Source organism: Lagopus leucura, unplaced genomic scaffold (genome assembly GCF_019238085.1).
Source record: "Lagopus leucura isolate 7727_CA_CO unplaced genomic scaffold, USGS_WTPT01 Super-Scaffold_100141, whole genome shotgun sequence".
In the NCBI taxonomy this organism is placed as follows: Eukaryota; Metazoa; Chordata; class Aves; order Galliformes; family Phasianidae; genus Lagopus; species Lagopus leucura.
The window spans coordinates 178,807-203,235 of NW_024962333.1; the positions used below are offsets into that span (position 1 = coordinate 178,807).

The 24,429-nt window shown below is 43.0% G+C and overlaps 1 protein-coding gene across 6 annotated transcripts in view; it reads left to right on the forward strand.

Moving 5' to 3' along the window:
• The window catches only part of SMARCD3 (SWI/SNF related, matrix associated, actin dependent regulator of chromatin, subfamily d, member 3), a 62,207-nt gene that overhangs the window by 20,483 nt on the left and 17,295 nt on the right, over positions 1–24,429 (forward strand). For all 6 annotated transcript variants that reach the window (XM_042888053.1, XM_042888048.1, XM_042888049.1 and 3 more), the window contains exons 4-10: positions 5,536–5,658; positions 10,571–10,693; positions 12,614–12,709; positions 14,054–14,155; positions 15,728–15,889; positions 16,735–16,832; positions 22,637–22,772. In XM_042888053.1, the coding sequence (XP_042743987.1) occupies positions 5,536–5,658; positions 10,571–10,693; positions 12,614–12,709; positions 14,054–14,155; positions 15,728–15,889; positions 16,735–16,832; positions 22,637–22,772 (840 nt within the window). The remainder of the gene's footprint in view (positions 1–5,535; positions 5,659–10,570; positions 10,694–12,613; positions 12,710–14,053; positions 14,156–15,727; positions 15,890–16,734; positions 16,833–22,636; positions 22,773–24,429) is intronic.

The following is a 24,429-nucleotide window of genomic DNA, read 5'->3' on the forward strand; positions in this document are numbered from 1 at the left end:
TTCTCAGCTGTGCACACTGGTCTGGATTGTTCCCCTGTGCTTTGAAAAGACTGTCCTTGAAGGTCAGCCCACCTCCCCTGAGCTCCTTTGTCCTTTGGGGATCCCTGTCATCTCATGGAATCCTTCTGAGCAAATACATGAATATGCCAAAAGCTGCTCTTCTGAGGTCCTGATCTTGCTCTCTTTCAGAGCATCCCAAACTCCACTATCTCATTCTTTTTCTGCAGCCGGGGCTGCCTTTAATCTTCGTATCCACAACCAGTTCTTCCTTCCTTGTTTGTAATCGGTTCAGCAAAGCACATCATCACCTGCGTTAAGAAGTTGTCATCAATCCAACCCAGAAATCTCCTTAGTGCTTATGCCTCGTGCTGTCCGTAGGCAGATGTCACGGTGGTTAAAGTCCTCCATAAGTATGAGGGTCTGCTACAGTGGAGCATTTTAAAGATGTTTCACAGGCTCTGTCTTCTCCTTGATCAGCTGGTTTGTAGGAGATGCATCCCACAGTGTCAGCTGCTTCAGCGCAACGCTCACCTTCTAGATGAGGCCTTTGTGTAGTGTGCAGCTGGTTCTCGTTGCCTTCCAAGACATCGCATGCCAGTCATAGAAGCTCTCCCATGATGTTTTGGTTATCCAAGAAATAGTAGTGCTGCAACTGGATTTGTACTGGATTGACTGCTGACACTGCTGACTTTGGATTCCATCTGCTTGTTTCACAGGCTGTGTGTATTTGTTGACAAGCACACGCACACTGTGCTGCCGTTACAAGGAAGTTGTGAGCCTTCCTCATTATGCTGGTCCTGCTCACTGTCCTCATCACCACAATTCTTTTTTGTGCTATTTGGCAGCCATCAATATAAAATAAGTCCATGGGAATGAAGGATAAAAGCGCAGAGATTAATAATGTGTTCTTATTATTTTAAAATTTTTGAAATATTTGAATTTTCACAATAGAAAGAAAAAGATCCTCAGCCCCTAGAAAAACCCTACCTTACTAATGTTAGTGCTAATTTGTTCCAGTTATCCATGTAATTATAAGAGAGGATTTAGCATACATGCTTCAGACTATCAGATGATGAGTTCCTGCTGCTAGGTAATTTTTGTAGCTTCTTGAAATAGAAAAAGACCAGAGTAGATAATTCAGGTCTTGAAGTACTCTTCACACGTTCATACTTAAAACTCTCGTACAAGAGAGAAAGCTTGCACGAAAAGCTATGAGCTTTTCGGTTAGGGGAAAATGCAAGAAGAAAATCTGTAGGTTGTGCAGATCCTTACCACAGATACATCAAGATAACTGAGCTTCAGCTACCTATGAAGAAAACAGTAAAATGAATTATGTACTGCTGGTCACAGTTCAAAAGTATCTTTCTCTTTTTAAGCAATTACGTTAGAGAAACAAATCGAATTATTCTTTGTGATGTGCTGCTCCTGGGGCTTACCTTCAATTATTCTCTCATTCTCGAGGTAAAATTGGACAGGGTATGGGCTTGGATCATCACCGTGCTTCCACCAAAATATTCCAGTACTAGATTGAAAAAGACCATAAGAGCGGTCAAAACTGAGCCGAGTGAACCTTTCTTTTAGCTCAGCACCCTGCCTTCCCTGCGCCGCGCACTGCAGGAGAGGCACAGCACAGGTGTGTGGGCACTGGGAACCGCGGCCTGAACCCCTGATTGACCACCTGAGGCCGGCGCTGGGTCGGCCCTGGGGCACAGGTGAAGGCGATTCACTGCTGCAGGAGGGCTGGAGCCTGGCTGCCCCCCTCCCAGGCCCATTTAAGAGCTGACTGCCGGCAGGGAAGGGTCTCTGCTGGAGATCCCCTCTGCTGGGTTCTGCAGTGAGCTCAGGATATGGGTAAGCTTTGTATCTGCTTTGTATCTGTTTTCTTTTTGTTATTGTAATCTGCTTTGTCAAGCTCTCTTGTTTGTTTCTTGATTGTAGCGTTTTTATTTTCATTGATCATACAACAGGAGAGTATGTATAATTCTTTTCCCAAACAATTTTTTAACCTGCTGCCACTTGCATTCAGGGAATTACATGCCGTATTATCTTTGTTAGCTAATTTTGGAGTGTGTGCTTTCTTAAATGATGGTCGTAGATGGAATAGGAAATGACTTTTCCCTTTCACACGGTAAGAGATGTAAAAATGTGGACTAGAAATACTTAGTGATGACTGTTGTTTCCACACACTTATTAGCAATTCCGTTATGTCCTGTCCATAGTAGTTTGAGAACCAGCGCGAGGAGTTGTACGGCAGCTGTAGCGCGTGCTTGAGCTGCAGGGCTGTGTGGGCGCTCCCTGCTTCATCCTGTGCCTGGAGTTCAGGAACTGACTGTGCTGTGACTCACAGGTAGAAGCCTGAAACCGTGTCCAGAGTTTTTTAAACAGCACAGCACAGCATGATTCCTTTGCTCTGTGTTGAAGGAAGCTGAGGAAGCCTTTGCTCTCTGTGGGACAAGATAGTGGCATGGGGGTATTTTCTCATATGTCAAGGTTCATATTCGCTGTGGGGAGGAAATATTGCCTTGTCTTTATCCTGCAAGCTGTCTGCCAACTCTTTGATGCTTTCAGAGCGATGCTTGCTCTTTGTGCTTTGCTCCTAAAAATATTCCTGTTCTTTTATTATTTGATGGTTGGACTGGGTGATCCTGTGGGCCTTTCCCAACCTTGGTGGTTCTATGATTATTCAGTTGATAGTAAGACTGAGTAGGATACGAGTAGCTAAAAACGCAGTGATTCAGCTAAAGCTGAACAGAATTTCATGGAGTAAAAGCAAAGCATTTCTTTGGCTCTGTGGTTTCTGCTTTTCAAAAGAATTGATCTTGCTGCAAATAGTACAGGTGTTCTAGCATCTCAGAAGGAACAAACAAATAAATAATATTGAAAGAGACATTCATTTGATAGTCTTCATCAGTATAAATACAGTACGGAGTGATTGTTCATCCTGGAAATGAAAGGGATGAGAGCAAACTATTAACCTCTGAAAAATGTATGAGCAACATGGAGAAGGTGCTTAGGGAGATCCTGTCCACTGCTGCTCCAACCTTACAAGAAGATGACTTCAAATGAGACAAACAGATGGCAGGTTCCAAGTGAACGAAATGGATTAGTTTGCAGACTGTCCCTAGTTGTTCTGAAACACCATACCTTCAGCTGTTGTAGCTGATAAAGGGCATCAACTTTCAAATGCTGTCAGGGATTCAGTGCTGGGAGAGACTGATACCTGGGATGACTCGGTGCAGTAGTGCTGATGTCCTTGCAACACATAGTTAACATGTGTATGCACAAGATATGACCATAAAACAGGATGATTTTACTGGGAACCTGTTAGGCTCCCTAATACCAACAGGCGAGTGAACAGATGCCAGTTATGGCCAGCGCTGTGAGTCGTTTCCCCACTACTTGAAGGTTTGATGGCAGCATGTCAACATCATGGATCAGTTGTTGTTAGTAGCCCTTCATATGAAAGAAAAATGACTGATCTTGATCCAGAAGAAGCCTGGAGTTTTGTCTTGTGAAGTGAAATAGTTTTGTACACAGTATGCACGAAGTTGTACCCACACTTGGGAAGCTCTCTTGCCTTGGCGTGTTTTTCTTTGCCAGGTATTTCTCACATACATGCTTGTGTCTTAAATGAAATTCAGACTGCAGACTTCTCATCTTAAAGCAAAACAGGAATACCAATTTGCTCTTAATTCTTATAGAACAGGTAACTTTAACAGTTGAATATTTTAATTACGTAGCTGAAAGCTGGAGTATTATAAAAATTGACATAGCAGTCCAGTAGAGTATTTTTATATTTAATTAGAGTTTCCTTTTTTTGTGGTTTGCTTGCTTAAGTTATTCCTAATTAAGAACTGACCTTTTCTTGCAAGGGTATGTGTGTCTATTTTGAGACTCAGATCTTAAGTATTTCCTCATTACACACGAATGAATCGTGGAATGGTTCGGGTTAGAAGGGACCTCGGAGGTCATCAGGTCCAACTCCTTCCCCTGTTCAAGCAGGAGCTCTGAGAACAGCTTACCCAGAGCCGTGTCAGCATAGCTTCTGAACACCTCAGAGAAGGAGAAGCATCTCCACAGTATCTATGAGAAACCTGTGGCCAGTGCTTAGTTACTCTTACAGTAAAGTATTTGCTGGTGTTCAGTGAGAATCCTGTATTCCAGGTTGTGCTGATTGCCTCTCATCCTGTCGCTGGGTACCCTACTGAGAAAAGCCTGTCTCCATCCTCTTTGCACCCTTCCTTCAGGTTTTTACAGACATTGATGAAATCCCCCTGATCTTTCTCTTCTCCAGACTGAATAGTCCCAGTTCTCTCAACCTCTCCTTGCAGGGTGCTCCTGTCACTTTGTCACCTTTGTGGTTCTTCACTGGACTCTGCAGGATGACCAGGTGTCTCTTGTACTGAGTAGGAGACTTCTGTCTCTTTCTTCCTCCTAACCTACTTCTATCACATTCTCTGCTAACCTTTCTGGGATAAGGTGAATAAAAAGGGATTTTCTTCTTACAGTTAATATGGCTTAGCTAATATATTAAATACCAGAAAAATTTAGCAAGAACTTAAGTTGACTCTGCATCTCTGGTCATATCGAAACTTAAACATTTAGGTCAGTTTCATGTTAGCCGAGAAGATATGGTAACAGTGGTGCCTTCCTAAATTGCAATTTTGACTGATCGTGGGATCCCAGAACTGTGGGAATTGGAAGGGATCTGCCAGTCCAGCTCCCCTACTAAAGCAGGTTCCCTGCAGCAGGCTGCACAGGAGAGCAGCCAGGTGGGCTCAGAATATCTCCAGTGAAGGAGACTCTCCCACCTCTCTGGGCAGCTTTTTCCAGTGCTATGTAACACTCAAAGTAAAAAAGCTTTTCCTCGTGCTCCTGTGGAACTTCCCGTGTTCCAGTTTGTACCCGCTGCCTCTTGTCCTGTTGCTGGGCACCACCGAAAAGAGCCTGGCCTCATCATCTGGACTACTGGCCATTAAATATTTAATATTTTATATTAAAAATTCTGCAGTGCAGAAAATCTGTTCAAACTAGTGGCACTTGGTCGTAGGGAGTCCACCTCGCTTGTCTCTGCCCCCCCCCAGGTCTTCTCTCCAGGCTGAGCAGTTCTAGCTCTCTTTCCTCATAGAGGAGATGCTCCGTGCCCCGCTAAGCGGTGCTTGAATATTACTTGCTTTTATTAAAACAACACAAATACCTAATCTTCTATTTTCAGTATAGAGAGAACCTTTTTAGCTTAAGCAGGACAAATTTGAAGTACTGTGCATTTCCAAGAACTGTGGCTCCCTGGCTACTTGTAGCTAAGGCTCACTTGTAAAATTCATCAGTGGCTCCAGCCTTGTGGCTCCAAAGTTCATCAGCTCTAATTCCACATTCCCGCTTTCGCTCTGCCGCTGAAACCTGCCCCGCTAGAGACTTACCGTCGCTGGGCTGACAGCTTCTGAGCTCATCCGTCCGGTGGCTGAGAGAGCATTACTGCTCTGGGCACGGCGCGTTCTTGCTTCCAACGCTTGGTGTTCCTTCCTTCCTTCTCAGATCCGGGAGCTGGTTCCTGAGTCCCAGGCCTACATGGATCTGTTGGCTTTTGAACGCAAACTGGACCAGACCATTATGCGGAAGCGCGTGGATATTCAGGAAGCGCTGAAGAGGCCGATGAAGGTATGTCAGAAAAAGGCCTAGACTGATGTAAGGGGGAACGATGTGGTGCAGTGAACTTCCCAGCAAAGGCCCTGGTAACAGAGGCAGTTTGATATGAATCGCACGGAGCTCCTAAGAATAAGCAGCTGGGAAGCAATGTGTATGGAAAAATGGTGGAGCACATTTTGCGGATATTACCAGCTGTAACTTCTGAAAGTCTTTAATAAATGGAATATAGCTTATGAAAAAGAAATTCTGTTTGAAAAACTTTATATTAGAATGACTAGAAAGAGGAATGGAAGAGTTTAGAGTGGTATAATGAGGAAATACATGACGTTCCATGTTAGTTTTCAGTCAGAATCTAAAACTGTGGAATGACAAAACATACGATGGGGAGAATTACTCGTGGAAGAATGTTGAAGATCTTGCAGAAATACATGTGTTTAAAATGCATATATTTAAAATTTAATATGCCTATAAAAGCATGATACATGTAAGAAAAGGATAAGTGAATTTTTTTAGGATTTCTACCAGATCAAGTTAGCACTTCCCCATCATTTTTTCCTACTGAAATGATACTTTTGTCAGTTTTCCAATGCTGTTTCACTGAATCACAGAAAAGATTGGGTTAAGGTGGAACCGTGGAATGCATCTGGTTCAACTTCCTGCTCAAGGCCACACTGAGGTCTGAAGATCTTGAAGGGTGGAAGCTTCACCGCCTCTTTAGAGCCACAGACTTAAAGCCTAATGTTGGCTTTGGGTTTTTCTCCATGTTGGAAGACTGGTTATTTTGGAGAAGGTTTTGAGGGAGGTGGTTCGAATGCTGTTGATTGGAGGCAGTGCATAGAATGCACGGAGCCTGTCTCTGTTTCCTTCATCTTGTGTGAAGAGCTGCGCTGTTGAAATGGGTGACATCTGTGGTGTTACTCAGAAGCAAGGCGGCCGCGATTCTGTCTGAGGCTGGTTGGGGCGCAGGGTGGAGGCATGAGCCACCTGCCAGCTCGCTTCACCACTGTCAGCAGCCCCTCCCAGCAGCCAATTCCTCCAGTCCTGCAGCTGTTTACAACAAGTTCGCAGCACTTGTGCGAAGCTGCAGTTCCTCAGACTAAGTAATTCACTCCCAGGTTCTCCATTCTTATGTTCAGAAAGAGCCTGTGTGTCTGAATACAGTCAGAGTCTAACTGCCTCTCCCTGGTTTTGTAGATTTAGATTATTTCCCTGTTTTCAAGTTTTGAGATGATTGAGGAATTGTTATCAGATTGTTGGCAGAAAGGAACTTGCAGTGTTCATGAAATGCTGATGTTTCTATGCTGTTCAGCATTCTTTCTGGCAAGTTTTTTTGGTTGTTTTAGTTGTTTCTGCTCCCAGTGACTTGTGTCCACAGCACTTCATATCTGAGCTTTGCCAGTCAATCATTCTAAGGAACTTACATTGTTCTTTCTGCTGGGCTCTACATCTAGAGCATCCAAGAGATGCTCTTAGGGGACAAATACTTTGCCCAGATTTTTGTATCGTACTCTGCCTGCTGCCATTGAGCTCTTTGAATCAAGCCTGCACTCATTTAAATCAACAAATGCTGCAGGTGCCATTTACCCCAATTTGAGTGAAGTTTTTAATTGATTCCTGATGGGAAGTTAAGGAGAGAGAGGTAGGGATTGCAAAATAATAGTAATAAAAATTAAGATGATGGAGAGCAGTGACAGCTCTAATACTTGTTAGCTGTTCGGCTTTCCCATCTGTACCTTGAGACTCTGGTGCGCGGGCAGAATCTATCTGATGTCATTGTCTTGTGCCTTGTTTGTGCAAATATAGAGGGGAATTTGGAAGGGCTTCACCAGGGTGTCTGTGTGAGGTTCTGATGGGATATACCCCATCCCTGTCAGAAAAGCTGCACCTGGGTGAGTAACTGGCTGAAGTAGAGAATATCGAGAATAACGGTGTTCCACTGGAATGGTAATTGTTGGTCTGCCTTAAAGCCAGTTTATTTAATCTTTAAAATTTGGGACCAAGATTTGCGGTGTCTTCATGGCTGTCTTCAATGTCAGAATTTGGGAGGCTAGTTCTGAAATTTGGAGGTGAAATTTGCTGATGACTCTAATTTGGGAGACATTGTCATGCTGAAGAAAAAGTTCCGGAAGGCGTGTTGTGCACAAAGGAGTTCTGCTATGAAATAGTTGTCAATTGATTTCAAACATCGTTAAAAGCAAGGTTAATTATTTTGATAATGAAAATCTTGTACTTAATGTGATGTGGACTAAGTGGGGGGAAAAAAAGCTGTTGCTGCTCCATCCATGGAGGTGTCCAAGGCTGTGGATGGACTTTGGGCAGCCTGAGCTGGTGGGCCTGCAGGAGGGGTTGTGATCTTTAAGGTCCCTTCCAACCCGAGTCCTTCTGTGATTCTGTGGGAAGGTGACCAAGTAATGGTTAGGTTTGAAATTAGAGGTTGTAGAGAAGCAAAATTTCAGTAAGTCAAGGAGGAGTAACAAAGACCTTGTTTATTAAATGATGTGTTCATGAGTTTCTGTATGGCACTACGTGGTACAGGCACGTGAGATGTGGACTTCTGTGTTGCTACCAGCTCAGAGATCCCATGGCTCAGTGGGGTACTCCATTGAGAACTACTGACGCTTTTGAAAGGATATCTTAAATCTCTGTATGGGAAGTGTCTGTGCAGGCTGTTTGCAGAAATGTTGTGGGCGAAACGGAATCTGTGACAGTTTCAATTTAAACAAACAATGTACTGAGTTCTTCTTTTTAGGAATCTTCTCATCTTTAGTTGAGACATTTGTGACACTTTCAATTAGAATAAAAAGCCATATAGCTTACAGCTTCCCTAGTGTGAGGAGATCAGTCTGGGCAGAGGTATGTCCTCTGGTTAGTAGGCGATCGTAGATTGGGAGTGTCGACTTACAGTTACATTTGTCTTACTGTCCTTATCCTTCACATGTATGTGGATCTTGCAGTCCCTTGACCTTTGAGGGTCACCTCAGTCAGCAGGCTGTGGATGGAGCTGCGTCCTTCTGAGCACTCATGGATTTGGTCCTAGCAGGCCCAGTTGCTTTCCTTTCTGGGAATTCTTATGCGTTGTTATTGAGAGGACTGCGTTGGCAGTGGTGCCACACCAGTGTGTTACTGGGTTCCTGATTGGCTTCTCGGCAGAATAATTACATGCTATCTGAAATTGTGCCAGCAGCCTTACCATACTATACTGCTTGTAAGTAATTAGGGCTGAATTGAGCCACTGGGTAAAAGGCTTATGATTTTCAACATGAGCAGCAAAATGTGCTTGCAGTGCACTGTATCTCTGGCAGATCTGACTGTATTCTGCAGGTCAGGTCTAGAGTTGCTGATTGTGACAACTGTAATGGCTGATACCTGATGGCAGTAAACTCCATAAACTGCTTTTAAGGATCGAGGCCCAGCTGCAGAAAGGGAGACTGGTGTTTGCTATTGTCCTAAGGGTTGCTTGGCTTGGTAGATCTGTTATAGGGAGGGCAGGGGTGTGAAGGGAGAGATTGTGTCATCTGGAATGCGGGTTGGTGGGGCAGGAAGGATGGGAGACTGCCTCAATAAGAAGGAAGTCTGAAGCACGAGCAGAAATTTGGAGACTTGAGAGAGAAAGCAATGGCACAAACACAGCTGGATCTTAGAGATTGGAAAAAAAAAAAAAAAGGAGAATTCTGTGTCTCCCTGAGAAATTAACCTACAGAGTTATCTACAGCCAGAAGTTACTGGGAGTTCCTGGACTAAGGGTAAGCCTAAAGAAATAAAGCATCACCAAGGACAATTTAGCAGAGAAAACAGCTTACAAACACTTCAGATCTTTTAAAAAAAGTTATATTTAAACTCCAACAAATGTGAGTTTTCTTTCTTTGTGCTCCCTTATTCTGCTTCTGATGAAGAATTTTCTGAAGATTTAAAGCCCCTTTTGTACTGGAATCCTGCTGCAGTTGCTCTGTTTCCATAGGTACTTATGAGTCAGGAGCAAGGATATTTCTGTGTGTTTCATGGGTGATAATTGCTGCCTTAATAGTGCTATAACTTTTTAGTACCTTTTGGATCAACCTCTAAAGACAGCCTGTTTTGCTTATCAGTTTGGATAAAGTCTTCCTCTAGCAGAGATTAAAGGCTCAGCTTTCACCATACTCACAGATGTCAGTAATGCCTGCAGCTTTAAAGACAGTCATTGCTTAGGATTTTTATTAATTGTTTTAATTTCTGATGTCAGTGTATCAGAAGAGGGCTGACTTGTAGTGGTTACTGCGAGGAGAAAGGCAACTCACTGTGTAGTGTTAAGGACAGTAAATCAGAGAGCGGTGTAGGAGAAACACATGATATGCAGACTGGCTTTGACTGGGCAGGGAAAGTACAGGGACCAGCAGGAGGCCACTCCTGAAATGTCAACTGCATCTGGTTTGTGTGTGAATTGCAAGAAAAAGACATGTCTTAAGGGTTTAGCAAAGGGAAACAGGAAAGTATGAAGGAGAGATCTCTTGTATTTCACAGTGGAATTAGTCATTGTTATTAACTCAGTTTTAGGTGGACTGTACAAGGAAGCTGGAAACTGAAAGCTAGGAGAAAGACATCTAAAATATTCAGATGTGAACAAGATCACCTCTTACAAAATATTATCTTAGTGATGATGTGTCAGATTCTGGAGGAAACAGACACAGTTCCTACTTGTATATGGGCAAATATGAGGAAAGAAGTTGCCAGGGTAAAAAGAAGAATGGGGATAATGCCATTGGAAATCAAAAGGAGAATGAAACTGAAACATCGCTAGAGACCAGAGGTACAGGATCTGCAGCCTCTTGTCTTCCTCTGCTTACAACGTATTCATATACATGCAAATTCTCTAGTGAAAGTCTTTCCTGTGGCTGTCGTGAGACCTGGACTTAACCTAGATATGTCCTTCTCTCCTTTTGTGCAACAGCAAAAGCGGAAGCTGAGACTTTATATCTCCAACACATTTAATCCTGCAAAATCTGACGCTGATGACTCTGACGGCAGCATCGCATCGTGGGAGCTTCGAGTGGAGGGGAAGCTCCTGGATGACGTATGGCTTACTTGTTCTTCAGTGGGGCCAGCAAACAGAGGTTGTCCTGTAGGGTGATGGGCTTCACTGGGAACATTCAGTCAGTCGAGGTATCACTAAATGGCAGCATTGGCTTATTGCTGCTGGGAAAGCAGTATGTCCAGCAACAGGGAGGGATACACCGTAAAGGCAGTGTTGTGGAGGGCAGCAGGAAGCAGAGCAGCCTTAAGGACAGAACAGGTAGGAGGATGTAGAAAGAGTGCTGCCTCAAAGATACGACAGGATCCAGGCCATAAGAGGGGTGACAAGTCAGACCTGCAGCAGGCCACTGCGTCTTATGAGGAGTAGGACAGCGAGGAGAAGAGCATTTTTCCACTTCTTGGGGCGTGCAAGAGGATGTATGGATGGTCAGAGCAAGGATGGAAGAAAAGTTTTGTTGACTGAAGCAATCAGAAACAGCTTTTGTATGTGAATGCTGGGCTTTCCCAGTCAGGGTCTCAGGTATTTACATAGGCTTCACAAGCTAAGTATTTCATAAGATAAACAGATGGAGAAAGCAAACATTCAGTGTGTGTCTATCTGGAGATAAGTGTATGAATCAGAATTCTGCTAGAAAATAAAGGGTAAACAAACTGCAGCATCTGGAATCTGAAACTATACAAATTCAGATTAGAAACTAGAGTGTATGATTGTATGGGAAGTGCTGAGTCACAGCCTGAACCTCTGATTGAGCACCTGAGGCGAGCACTGAGCCAACCAGAGGAGCACAGGTGAAGGCAATTCAGCTGTGCTGCCGGAAGGGGGGGAGCCAGGCTGCATCCCTCCCAGACCCATTTAAGAGCTGGCTACCAGTGGGGAAGGATCTCTGCTGGAGATCTGCTCTGCTGGAGTTTTGTAAGTGAGCCCAGGATAGGGGTAAGCTTTCTATCTATTCTCTTTTTGTTATCATTATCTGCTTTGCCTGACTCTCTTGTTTATTTTGTAATTATAACATCTTAATATTCACTGATTATAGAATGATTTAATAACAAAAGAAGAAAACTTTGTTATTGGAAAAAAATTTGCCCATTTTTATCATGGCATCTCAGTTACTGGCAAATTTTAAATTGAAGGAGGATGTACTTCCAAGTAACTTCCAGTAAATAGGAATAAAGTCATTGAAACCTCAGCTGGGGTGCTGCAGTATCTAAAGGGGATTGTAAGAAGGAAGGGGAAAGACTCTTTAGCAAGGTCTGCTGTGATAGCACAAGGGGAAATGGTGTCAAACTAAGGGAGGGGAGGTTAAGACTGGATATTAGGAAGAAGTTGTTCGCAGTAGGGTGGTGAGGCACTGGCACAGGCTGAACAGAGGGGAAGTGGGTGCCCCATCCCTGGAGATGTTTGAGGTTAGGCTGGATGGGTCTCTGAGCACCTGATGGAGCTGTAGGTGACTCTGTTCACAGCAGGAAAGTTGGACCTGATGGTCTTCAGAGGTCCCTTCCAACTCAAGTGATTCTATGATTGAAAGAAGCACTGTGGAGTGTATTGCCCAGAAAGTGAGATAGACCTCCAGCTTTTTAATTAGACAGTATGAACTGTAGAGCAAACAGCAAGTACTACTAATTAGATGAAGAGGCAAAATGTAAAAGGAGACACTTAGCGTATGACTAATCTGTAAGACTTGCTGCTATTTGAGAATTTAGACAAAGAATTTGGCATTTATGAAAAAAATACAAACTTAAAAGGGATGCAGTGACCTTGTTTGCAGTCAAGGAAGACTTTTCCCTCGCTGTACTGTTCTACCACTGCTGGATTTTTGCACATTTCTCTGTATTTGTCAGAGGGGAAACTCGATTAGACCGGGCACGCTTGTGATCTGTATGAGAAGAGAGCCTGAGAAGAAAGCACGTAACACAGGCTACTACATGCAGTCTAAAACATTTATTTCTTCTGGTTATACAGCTCAGCAAACAGAAACGGAAGTTTTCATCTTTTTTTAAGAGTTTAGTCATTGAACTGGACAAAGATCTCTACGGACCTGACAACCATCTTGTGGAGGTAGGAAGTTCATGCACCTCTGCATTCATACACTGTACTAACACAGACAAACAGCTACGTGCCCGTTACCTACCTTGTTTAAGTTACATTGAATTTATTATCTCATGGTGTTTTCAGAAGCTTCAAAATATCGTTCTTTTTTGGAGTGCTTACTAACAGAATCTATGTAGTTTGAAATCACAGGTTTGTCTCGCTCCAATTTATAGGAGGGAGAGGAGGTTCTTTTATTATCTATATACCCGGCATGAGATTAAGAAGCAACGGTTCAAATGTTGGTCCAACCAGTTTATTACAAATCTTAATCAGGGGAAATGGGGAAGGGGAGGACGGACACTATTATGAATTAGGGTAATGGGGAAGGGAAGGAGGGCGATAGAAAAGATAGAAGACAAGAAGCAAGGGGTCTTTATAGGCAGCAAGAGGGACATAGTCACCACCATGGATCCAGCGTGGTTCATAGTTCAGTCTTTGATCTTCAGTAGTGGTGGGTCGTCAGGCAGAGTTGACGACGAGAAGCACGACCACTACCATGGCGATGATGGCCCCTTTTCAATGCTTTCAGAGTGGTCGAGTCAGCTGCCTTTGGAGTGACAGCTCAAATCCAAAGTGGTTGAGTCAACTCTCCTTTGAGTGGCAGCTTCTGGCTCTGGGATCTCAGCAGAAACTCCTTTGTTCCCATCTTCCGGGCCTTGCCAGCAGATAAGAGGGAGCAGGGGTGCCCACCTGCTTCCTGTTTCTCACAGAACATGATGGTATTGTTCCCCAATTTTCCCACACCTAGCTGAAGCTGTTTTGTCACAGGCTAGATCTTCCGCCAGTAAACACTCCTGAGCACTCTCATCCGCTCTTCTATAGAGCAGGGAGCTCTGGAGGAAGGGGCTTTCAAATGTTCCCAAGGCGATATCCATTGTCACACGGTTAGCACCCATTAGTTGCCTCCTCAACAAATCACTCAGAGTCTTATCACAAGAAATACCTCAGGAAGCAAGCTTTGAGCCAAGAAACAGAGAAGGATTCTCACAAGGTGTAGTGGTGATGTGGTTTGCCTCTAAGAATTCGTGTAATGAAAAAAAGTGTGCACACTTCTCCTGACAAGTGAAGCATACTAGCATCCAAACAGGTTGTACGCTGAAACAGCCTTGTGAGGGCGGAGCAAGAAACAATGTGGGTTTTTTGGTTTGGTTTTTAATCGCAAGATTTCCAGGGCTTACTGCTTGTCTTATTGTTGCTTGGAGCGCTGTGCGAGGTGCTCCATTGATGGGCGCACAGTTTTCTGCATCAGTGGGGAAAAAAAGGCTGACCGCGTTAATTGGCTTTATTTATTGATTGATTTGTTTTTGGCAGTGGCACAGAACTCCCACAACTCAGGAGACTGATGGCTTCCAGGTGAAAAGACCTGGTGATGTCAGTGTGCGGTGCACGCTACTCCTCATGTTGGATTACCAGGTCAGTGTGTGCTTTTGTCATGGAAAATGCACCGTTGGGGCATGCTGCAACAGAGTCAATTCATCCCATCACGTTCATCAAGATATAATAAATGTGGACTTGGAATGTCACGTTGTCCAAAGAGTTTATAGTTATACTGAACTGCCAGATTAGGGAAAATATTAAGAGAGCTCATCAAATGAGTTTCTGTTATCATCTGGCAAAAAACTGTTCTTGGCATGATGATGATTACTATCACCTGCAGAAAGAATATATGTTACCTGTTCAGACTTCTTGCTAAATAGTGAGGTAAGATGCACGTGAAGGGGAGGTTTCCTGTATGCTATGTTTCAAAGGAATGGCTCTTGCTGGAGGTACCTGAGCAGCAGAGCAGCTGTGGCAGCGTTCTGTCAGAGCAGACTGCACAGCTTCCTGAGGTTATTACATCTGTGTTACGCTGTCATTCTAATCTGGCATAAAACATGTCCCTGAGTGGGACAGACCTGTCATTGCACTATTTCAGCATTCCTGATTCCTCTCTTTTATTAGTAATACCTTCTGTACTGGAAGTGTCTGTACTGAACACAGACATAAGATAAGAGATCTTCACTTCAGAGCTAGCAAAGCTTACTTCCAAATTAGTTTCCTGATTCCAGTCACAGGAAACAAACAAAGAAAAAGGAAAAAAAAAAAAAAAGTTAGGATAGTCTTTAGTCTTCCTAGAAACTCTAGAATAGAGTTTTATTAATTTTAGAGAGTGTATGACCTAACTGAGGTGCTGATATAGCTGCTATCCTGACTGTTAGGAAAATATATTTAGAGTTAATGATCACCATTAGTATAAATTTATGCTTTTAAGCATGTTTTCTTACCCGAAGTTTTGTCTTGTTATAAATCTGACTTTGGGTGACCTGAAAGCCAACAATGCAGAAAAACGTGGCAAATATTAAACATGAGCATGAGTGCACTTGTGAAGAGGCACCAGACACCAGGGTACCTAAAGAATGTATATTGTTGGAAATGTAAAGCAGGGCAATTGAGGAGTTGTATCACAGAAGTCAGGAGAAATAGATTCCATTGGCAAGTTGTAACCAGGTGCAGTTTCTGCTATGCAGTGGAACTTTAGAAGCATGTCTGAAAAAAAGGGTTCCAATGGAGTTTGTTGATGGGAGGCAGCTGATTGATTATTAGGAATAGCAGAAGTGTCATCTTGAATTCATGCTCTCAATTTGTGGCTAATCTCCATTAGTTCTGAGGCAGGATCATTCTTTTTTGTCTTCTGGTCCCTAAAGCCAAACTGCATAAAAAGTAAAGAGAAACTTCTGACTGTGCAGCTCATTGTCTGCAGCAGGTGATGCAGGTAGCTGGTTTGCACAGCACATGTATGGTGTCCCTCTTCCTTTTCAAGCACTAGGCATAGTCATTCCATGGAGGTGGTGCACATCTGAGCAATTTGTTCATGCAGCTTCCACCACTGAAAGGGGCACTTCACGTGTGGAACCAAGTCCTCAGAAAAGTAAAGCTGAAGCTCTATCTGGGCAGGTGTCTGTTATTCTCTCTGTTACCATCTCTCTCCTTTTCACTGTGTTGCAGCCTCCGCAGTTCAAACTGGACCCACGACTGGCCCGTTTGCTGGGGATACACACGCAGACCCGATCAGCTATCATCCAGGCTCTGTGGCAGTACATCAAAACAAATAAGCTGCAAGATTCCCATGATAAGGAATACATTAACTGTGACAAGTACTTCCAGCAGGTAATTCCTTTCTAGACACGGTGTCTCTTTCAAGGTGGTCTGTAATATCCATCTGCAAACTTCTGATGGAACAAAATTTCTGAATTTTTGCTTAATAATTTGCAGTCTTCAGTACTGAATGGTTTTCAACAGACGCTGACATACAACTCATAAAAGAATAGAAGTAAGCACCTCCTCCATTTGCCAGTGTTATCAGGAATCTGATGGTTTATGACCTGCACAAAAGCATTTCCAGGAAGAAAAGCTCTTTTTTCACTGTCCTGATTTATAGTTGTTTGGTTTTTTTCTTAGCATAAGATGGTATCTCAGTGACATGATAAAGTCTGCTGCTTCTGAGTACCAGATCATATGTAGAGTCTTTTCCATCCCTTCTTTTCTCCTTCTAAGAAAGGCAGAAGACGTGAAAGACATGATTAGAAAAGCTATCTTTTTCCTAAATGTGCTTCAAATCTTAAGATGCTCTCAGTGGTCTGCATGCTGTTTTCAAAGTAGCACACTAAGACTTTTTGTCTTTCACAACAACCTCTAGAATTAACCATGAGGGATGCTTGGAGGGATCTCCACACTTTCTGTAAATAAGGCTACATCAGTTTAGTAGAAGTAATGATATATGAGTTATCATTACCTTACCTGGCTTTGTTTTTCCATAGCTTTCAAAATAAGCGAGGTGTCCTGGCTTATTTTGAAAGCTCTTAAAGGGAGGGTTTGTGAGCAAAGTGTAACAGCTGGTATTTGGCCAGGGGACAGAATTACAGCTTACAGAATCCCCTTACCTTTGAACCAATGGTTTACTTTCTTAACTACAAATTGGATTCTGGAGGGTAACAGGCTTCATTGTATTCCAGATTTTTGACTGTCCACGGCTGAAGTTTTCTGAAATCCCTCAGAGACTGACTAACTTGCTGCTGCCACCAGATCCTATCGTGATAAACCATATCATCAGGTAAGCTTGGCCGTCAGCTCAGCACTGTCAAGTGCAAAGTGCATGAATGCAGAAGCAGCTACTGTCGCACGGACCAGAATCCAGGTTTTCTGACGTCCTGGTCAGAGCCTTGGACTTCATGTGTTTGTTCTCTTTGACGTTCTGGTCTATGTAATTCGGAATTACTTTCAGCGGAGTGGCACCATTTCTATAGGAGAGTGCAAAACTCACTCTTCTTATCCATACTAAAATAATATTGAGAGTTGATCGGATTTCCTTCCTAATGGGAGAAGAACAAGTTTGAATCCACTGGGGGGGAAAAAAGGGAGTTAAAATACCACAGATATTCATTCTAACCACCCGATTATGTCAGATATGCAACAGTGTAATGGTTTCAGATACAGTGGCCAGTCTGCATGCTTGGTTGGGATTGGATCAGCTGGTTTGGGTGCTAGTCCTCCTTGAAGAACACAGGCTATTCAAGGATCCTCTAAAGAGTTAATCTAAAGAATGACAAGATTCAGTGAAGGATATTGCAGCCAAAGCAGTGAACTTCCTGGAATCCTTGCCAAAACAGGCATATTTTTGGCATGGTTAATATACAGCTTTACGTATATGTAGGGCACATCCAGCACATTCCATACTTAAGTGACAACTTGGGAGGAGGGGAGAGATTGAGAACTGCAAACTTGCTGTTGGCTACTTCTGTCTCTTCTAAGTTCCTTTGTAGTCCTGATCAAAACTCAGAGTATTTAAATGTTACCATTAACTGAGGTTAGGAAATTAATTTCCTACAGAATATTGACAACAAATATTCCTGAATATGCCTAAAAATGATTTTTTGTTTCAACTCTGTAATATATGTGATAAGAAATTTTAAAGTTACAAAGGCTGTAAAAATAAAACTTGTTTTTCAATTAATTTGACTATGTAAAACAGTCTAAAAGTGGCTTTTGACCACTGTATGAGTTGATAACTGTGTATGTACTGTCACTGAAGATGATTTTGACCTTTTGATGGAGCAAAAAGAAAAAGCTGAGGTCCTCAGAGGCACGTAGTCATTATCTAGGGAAAAATATGGCAAGGAACTAACTGACAGTATTTTTGGCAAAGAAGTCCCGGGCGCGAGATAACTTCTTTCAGCTAGAAGCTGAAGAGGAGGATGCTGTGTGCAGTAGTGTTCTCTGACATACTCTGTGCACCACACAGAACTGGACAGTATTATGCTATAGTGAGATCAGGCTGTGGATGGGGGAAGCGTTAATTTGCCGAGAAGAGGAGATACGATGTTTGTTCAAGGGGTAATATAATGCTTGTAGTCTCAGCAAAAGAAAAAATATCTTGAAGTTTGGCACTGAATGTAATGGGAGTAAGTAGACTTAGACTATTGAAACTGCAGAATGACGTAGAAGCCAACACTGGTCACCTGAGACTTCCCCACGACCAACTCAAAGCTGGTTCGGATCGCATCACATTTCTGCTGGCCTTGTCCAGCTTGGCTTTGAACAGACTCGCAGACCCTTTCTCCTGCTCACTGAGTTAAATTCTTAACAGTGAGTGTAGTCAACTGCTGGAACAGCAGTCAGCCACTGCAGGGATCTTTAAGTGCTGGTGATTTTAAATATGTGTGCTCTTCAGATTTATCTCTAGGCCTGTCTTGTACAAAAAGGTCACCTAGATTAGTTATTCATTTTAGATTTTTAGGATGCACACAGATGAAAACAGGAGCTATTCTAATCTCATTGTAGCATTTTAGAACTAATGTTCAGATACAAACCATCCCTGCTTTTTGAGAAAGCAACAAAAAAATGAAGTGAGAATGAAGTGGAAATTAAATAGAAATGAACAGAAAGATTATAATCTGCAAAAATACTTTTCATATGGTATGTATCCTGAAAGAGGATGCCACAAAAAAGAGTGGATAATAGTTTCTGAACTATGCAAAACTGAATGCATCAGATTTAAAACTTACAGAAATAAAATCTTATGTGAGCCTAAGCTGGAGCTAGAGCTATTCTTTGTTGCTGTCATATCTGAAATTACAGGTAGCATTTTCCATTTCTGCAAAGAAGCAAGCCACCTCTTAACATTACACAAATGTTCTACAAAATGTAGTTCTTCAATATTCTTGTATTGTGAACCTGTTTGATGTTTATTTATCCCTTTTAATTACAATTATGAGTTATAAAATCTTAAAAAGTTCCATCCATCGAGTCAGTTCCCCAGGTCTCTTCTTCAGGGCTGGACGAACCCAGCTCTGGCAGCTTCTCTGGGCAGGCACGTTCTGCAGCCCCTGATCATCCTTGAGGCTCCCTGTGAGCCTTAACTCCAGAATGTCACGTCCTTGTGCCCAGAGATTCAGATGCACCAAGATCAGTCCTGGATACTGGAAGCCAAATTATACTAACTATAAAAGAGGATGAAGTTAATAGGTGTGTGATAAATGTGATATATTTGGGAAAAATCAGTATAGCTTCTGTAGCAGGAAGGCATGAGTGGCTGTTTTTTTGAAGAATCTATCAGGCATCAAGATAAAGGTGATTTGCTTTATATGAAAATTAAGAAATTAGAATAGTTCAATTGGAGAGACCTAGAAAGATAATTTAATTCAACTGCCTGACCACTTTACAGCTAACCAGAAATTAAAGTGCAATAATGAGAGCATTATTCAAATGACAGACGTGGGGCATCAATCACCTCACGAGGAAGCCCATTTCAGTCTTTAACCACCTTGATAGTGAAGAAATGTTTCCAGTCATAGAATTCCTCAGTTTAGAAAAGACCTTAAAGATCATCAAGCCCAACCACAACCCACCCATACTACCCTAACTCTAACAACCCTCTGCTAAATCACATCCCTGAGCACCGCATCCAAATAGTTTGTAAGCAGAGATGGCTTCCCCCATTCTGCTCACCACGCCATTCCTAATCCAAGCCAGGAAGCCATTGGCTTTCTTGGCCACCTGGGCATGCTGCTGGCTCATCAGCAGCTGACTGTCCATCACTACACCAAGGTCCCTTTCCACCAGGCAGCTTTCAGCCACTCCTTCCCAAACCTGTAGGGTTGCCTGGGGTCGTTGTGACCAAAATGCAGGACCTGACACTTGGCCCCACTGAAACTCATACAGTTAACCTTGGCCGATTGATCCAGTCTATCCAGGTCCCTCTGTAGTGCCCTTCTCCCTTCAGGCACATCAATGCTTGGTGTCCTCTGCAAACCTACTAAGGGTGCACTCGATCCCCTCATCAAGATCATTAATAAAGATGTTAAAGAGAAGTGGCCCCAGTACTGAGCCCTGGGGAACACCGCTTGTGACCGGCAGCCAACTGGATTAAACTCCACTGACCACAGCTCTTTGGGTCCAGCCATCCAGCCAATGTTTCACCCAGCAGAGTGTACATCCATCAAACCATGGGCAGCCAGCTTCTCCATGAGAATGTTGTGGGGGGCAGTGTCAAAGGCTTTACTGAAGTCCAGGTAGACCACATTGATAGCCTTACCCTCATGCACTAAGCGGGTCACCTTGTCATAGAATGAAATCAGGTTTGTCACACAGGATCTACCATTTGTAAACCCATGCTGACTGGGCCTGATCCTCTGGTTGACCTTTAATAGGTCCGTAATGGCTCCCAAGATTATCTGTTCCATAATCTTCCCTGGCATCGAGGTGAGACTGATAGGTCTGTAGCTACCAGGGTCATCTTTCCTGCCCTTTTTGAAGATGGGCGTCACGTTTGCCAGTCTCCAGTCCACCAGCACATTTCCAGCTAGTCAGGAGATATCTGTCTCCTACTTTGAACCTCCCCTGGTGCAGCTTTGTGTCATTCTTGCGAATCCTATCCTGAAAAGCATCTCTGCAGGGAAGGACCTGGAAGCCCTGGAGAACAGCAGGTTGACCATGAACCATCAATATGCTCTTGTGGCCAAGAAGACCATTGGTATTGTGGGGTACATTAAAAAGAGCATGGCCAGCAGAACAAGGGAAGTAATCCTTCCTCTCTACACAGACCTAGTGATGCCTCATCTGGAGTACTTTGTCCTGTTCCCAGCTCCCCCATACATGAGAATCTGGAAAGAGCCCATAGGTGATGAATGGTCTGGAAAAAGCTCTGCTAGGAGGAAACACTGAGGAATCATCTGATTATCTAATTAATGTTTATAAGCATCTGAAGTGTGGGAGTTGAGGAGATGCGGCCAAGCTCTTTTCAGCAGTCTGTGAGGACAAGGCAACAAGACAAGGGGAAACAACCATAAACTGGAGCACAGGAAGTTCCACACCGATATGAGAAGGAATTTCCTCACAAGTAAGGGTGATGGAGCACTGAAACAGGCAGTCCGGGGAGGTTGTGGATTCTCCTCTGGAGATATTCAAGACCTGCTTGGACACCTACTTGTGCAGCCTTCTATGGGGGGCCTGCTTTGCAGGGGGCTGGGCTAGATTATCTCTGGAGGTCCCTTCCAGACCCTACAGTTTTGCTATTCTCCATGATTCATCTTCCAATCTGCACTTGTCTGGCATTCCTCCATCCCAGATGCAGAAACCAGCATTTGTTCTTACTGAATGTAATGCAATTAACAATTGCCCAATTATCCAATCTACTTAGATCCCTCTACAAGGTTTCTCATCACTCAAGAGAGTTGGCAGCACCTCGCAGTTTAGTATTGTCACCAAACTTCCTGAGGCTGCGTTCAACTCCTGATCTGGATCACTGATAAATGTGTTGAACAAGACTGACTTTAGAATTGAGACCTAGGGAACACTGCTAGAGACTGATGGCCAGCCAGATGTAGCCACGCATCACTACAGCTCTTTGAGCTCTGCCGTTCAGTCACTTCATCAGCCAGTGTGACCCTACTCAGGTCATGGTTCAACGATTTGCTCAGAAGGATTCTGTGAGGGATGGTATCAAAGGCCTTACTAAAATCCAGTGAGATTACAACCTCTGCCTTTTCTTGACCCACTGAGCGATGATGTGATTGTAGAAAGAGATCACGTTACTGAGGCAGGCTTTTCCCACTTTGAATCCGTGTTGATTATGCCTGATAACATCCTTGTTTTTTAAATATCCTTTGATAGTACCTAGGAAACTCTTCTCTATATTTTTTCATGTACTGAGATTAGATTGTAGCTTTTGGTAGGTCTTCTCTCTTGACCTTCTTTTAGATCATTATAACATTGTGTTCCAGTGAACAGAAATCTCCACAGTATCCCAAGACCTTTAGTAAATTGTTGATAGAGGTTCAGTTATAACGTGCTAACTCTCTCAGTGCTTAGAGATGAATCCCATCAGGCCCCCAGAACGTTTAACTTTTGCAACTGATCTCTTACAATTTCAGCGACTTCAAGTGGAAAGTCACTGCTCCCCCAGTCATGGTCCTCCAACTCAATAATTAGCATTGGAACTGATAACCAATTAAGTGCTCACATCCAGAATGATAGTGTACGGTTTTACTTACCCTAAATGGATGCAGTGGAACAGAAATGATATTGAAATGTTGTTTACAACTGGAAATTACTTCGGAGGCTGAAGCTATAACTGTTCTCAGAAAATGTGAGGCAATTTAATTTAAGATTGAGCATTAGTAGCTGTTAAAGTTTATAGTTTGGACAAAACCTCTGACTCAAAAGTCTGAATTCTAACTGATGAAAGATAAGACAATACGCTAGGATATGCATGTATATATAGGTAACCAGTTCTTAAACTCTTCTCCCAGCATCTGCAACAGTCCTTTGCAGAAAATATATCCTGGATATGGATCTGGATGGGTATTTACTCTGATTCATTACAGCAGTTCTTATAATATTCTATTATCCTCTCTGTAGTGTTGACCCCAATGATCAGAAGAAGACGGCTTGTTATGACATAGATGTAGAAGTTGAAGACCCATTAAAGGGACAGATGAGTAGTTTTCTTCTCTCAACAGCTAACCAACAGGAGATTACAGCATTGGACAACAAGGTACTGGTCCAGGAGTAAAGTATCACATGGCATATATATATATATATAGATATATTTTGTCTATCTTCCATGTGGCTTTGGTGCCATGCATCAAAGAGAGTAATATGAGAAAGGGATTTCTCATTTGGATTTGCTTTCAAGGGTTGAATAAGTCACATGCAATGGAAATACAGTGAAGTGAGCAGAGCTTGATGTTAGGATTTGATTCAGGGCCTGATATCATTGTCAGGGTAATAGAAGCAGAGTTTCACAGACAGTGTAATGAATCCCCTGGCAGACAGCATAAAGTGTGGGCCACTCTACATGCTATAGGATTTCAGAACCCTCTGAACTATTTAGTAGATCTGTTGTGTTCTGTGGGAAACTAACAAGGCTTGTTTACACTTCAGAGCACATGAGGTGGATCGATTATGGTCTTCCAAGGTGTGTGTTAAGGGAATTAGGCTGGACCTGAAAGCCTGAGAGGCTGCCACAGCTCCTTTACTGCAAATCCAACCAGCAGCAGAGCTGAGCACGTATTCCCAGTAAGTGCACACAGATGCATGTGCGTCCATATACACTGCAAATACACATATTTGCAGAGAGAAAATTAGAAAGAAAAAAACTCAGAAAAAAATCATTGTTAAAGATAATAAAGTGTTTTTACAAATATATTAGCAGCAAGAGGAGGACCAAGGAGAATCTCTATCCTTCATTGGATGTGGCAAGGAATATTACCACTGAGGATGATGAAATGGCTGAGGTTCTCAGTGTCTTCTTATGTTTTTAATATCAGACCAGTTATCCTCAGGATACTCAGCCTCCTGAGCTGTAATACAGGGATAAAGAGCAGAATAAACCCCCTGCAATTCAGTTAGTGACCTGTGCTGTCAGAAGTCCGTGGGCTGGGTGGGACCCACCCAAGGGTGCTGAAGCAGCTGGCAGAGATGATTGCCAAGCTGCTTTCTGTCATTTATCAGCAGTCCTGGTCAACCAGGTACGTCTTGCTAATGTGATGCCAAATTACAAGAAGGGTCATAATGATGATCTGGGGAACTACAGGCCTGTCATCCTGATCTCAATGCCAGGTAAGGTTATGGAGCAGATCATCTTGAAAGGGATGACACGGCATGTGTGGGACAACCAGGGGATCAGGCCTAGCCAACATGGGTTCATGAAAGGCAGGTCCTGCTTGACCAGCCTCATCTTCTTCTATGACCAGGTAACCCCCCAATGGATGAGGAAAAGGCTTTTGATGTAGCCTGACCTAGAGTTCAGTAAAGCCTTTGACTCTGTCTCTGTTGTGGTTTAACCTGGCAAAGAGATAAATGTCACACAGCCTTTTTTCTCACACTCCCTCTCCTCTCCGTCAAATGGGGAGAGAAAATTGGAAAAAAAAAAAAAAAAAATAGAACTCATAGGTAGAGATACTAGGGCAGAAAGGGAAGAGAGAAATAACAGTACTGATAATTGAATAATTTCATATATATATATATACACACATATATATGTACTCAAAACAAGTGATGTACAAACCAATAACCCACCACCCGCTGACTGATGCCTAGCTGGCCTCCCACAGCCAACTTTGCTTAGCTTTATAGTTTTCTTACATGATGTCATATGGTATTTTTTAAATTGAGACAGAGGAGGTTTAGGTTGGATACGAGGAAGAAAT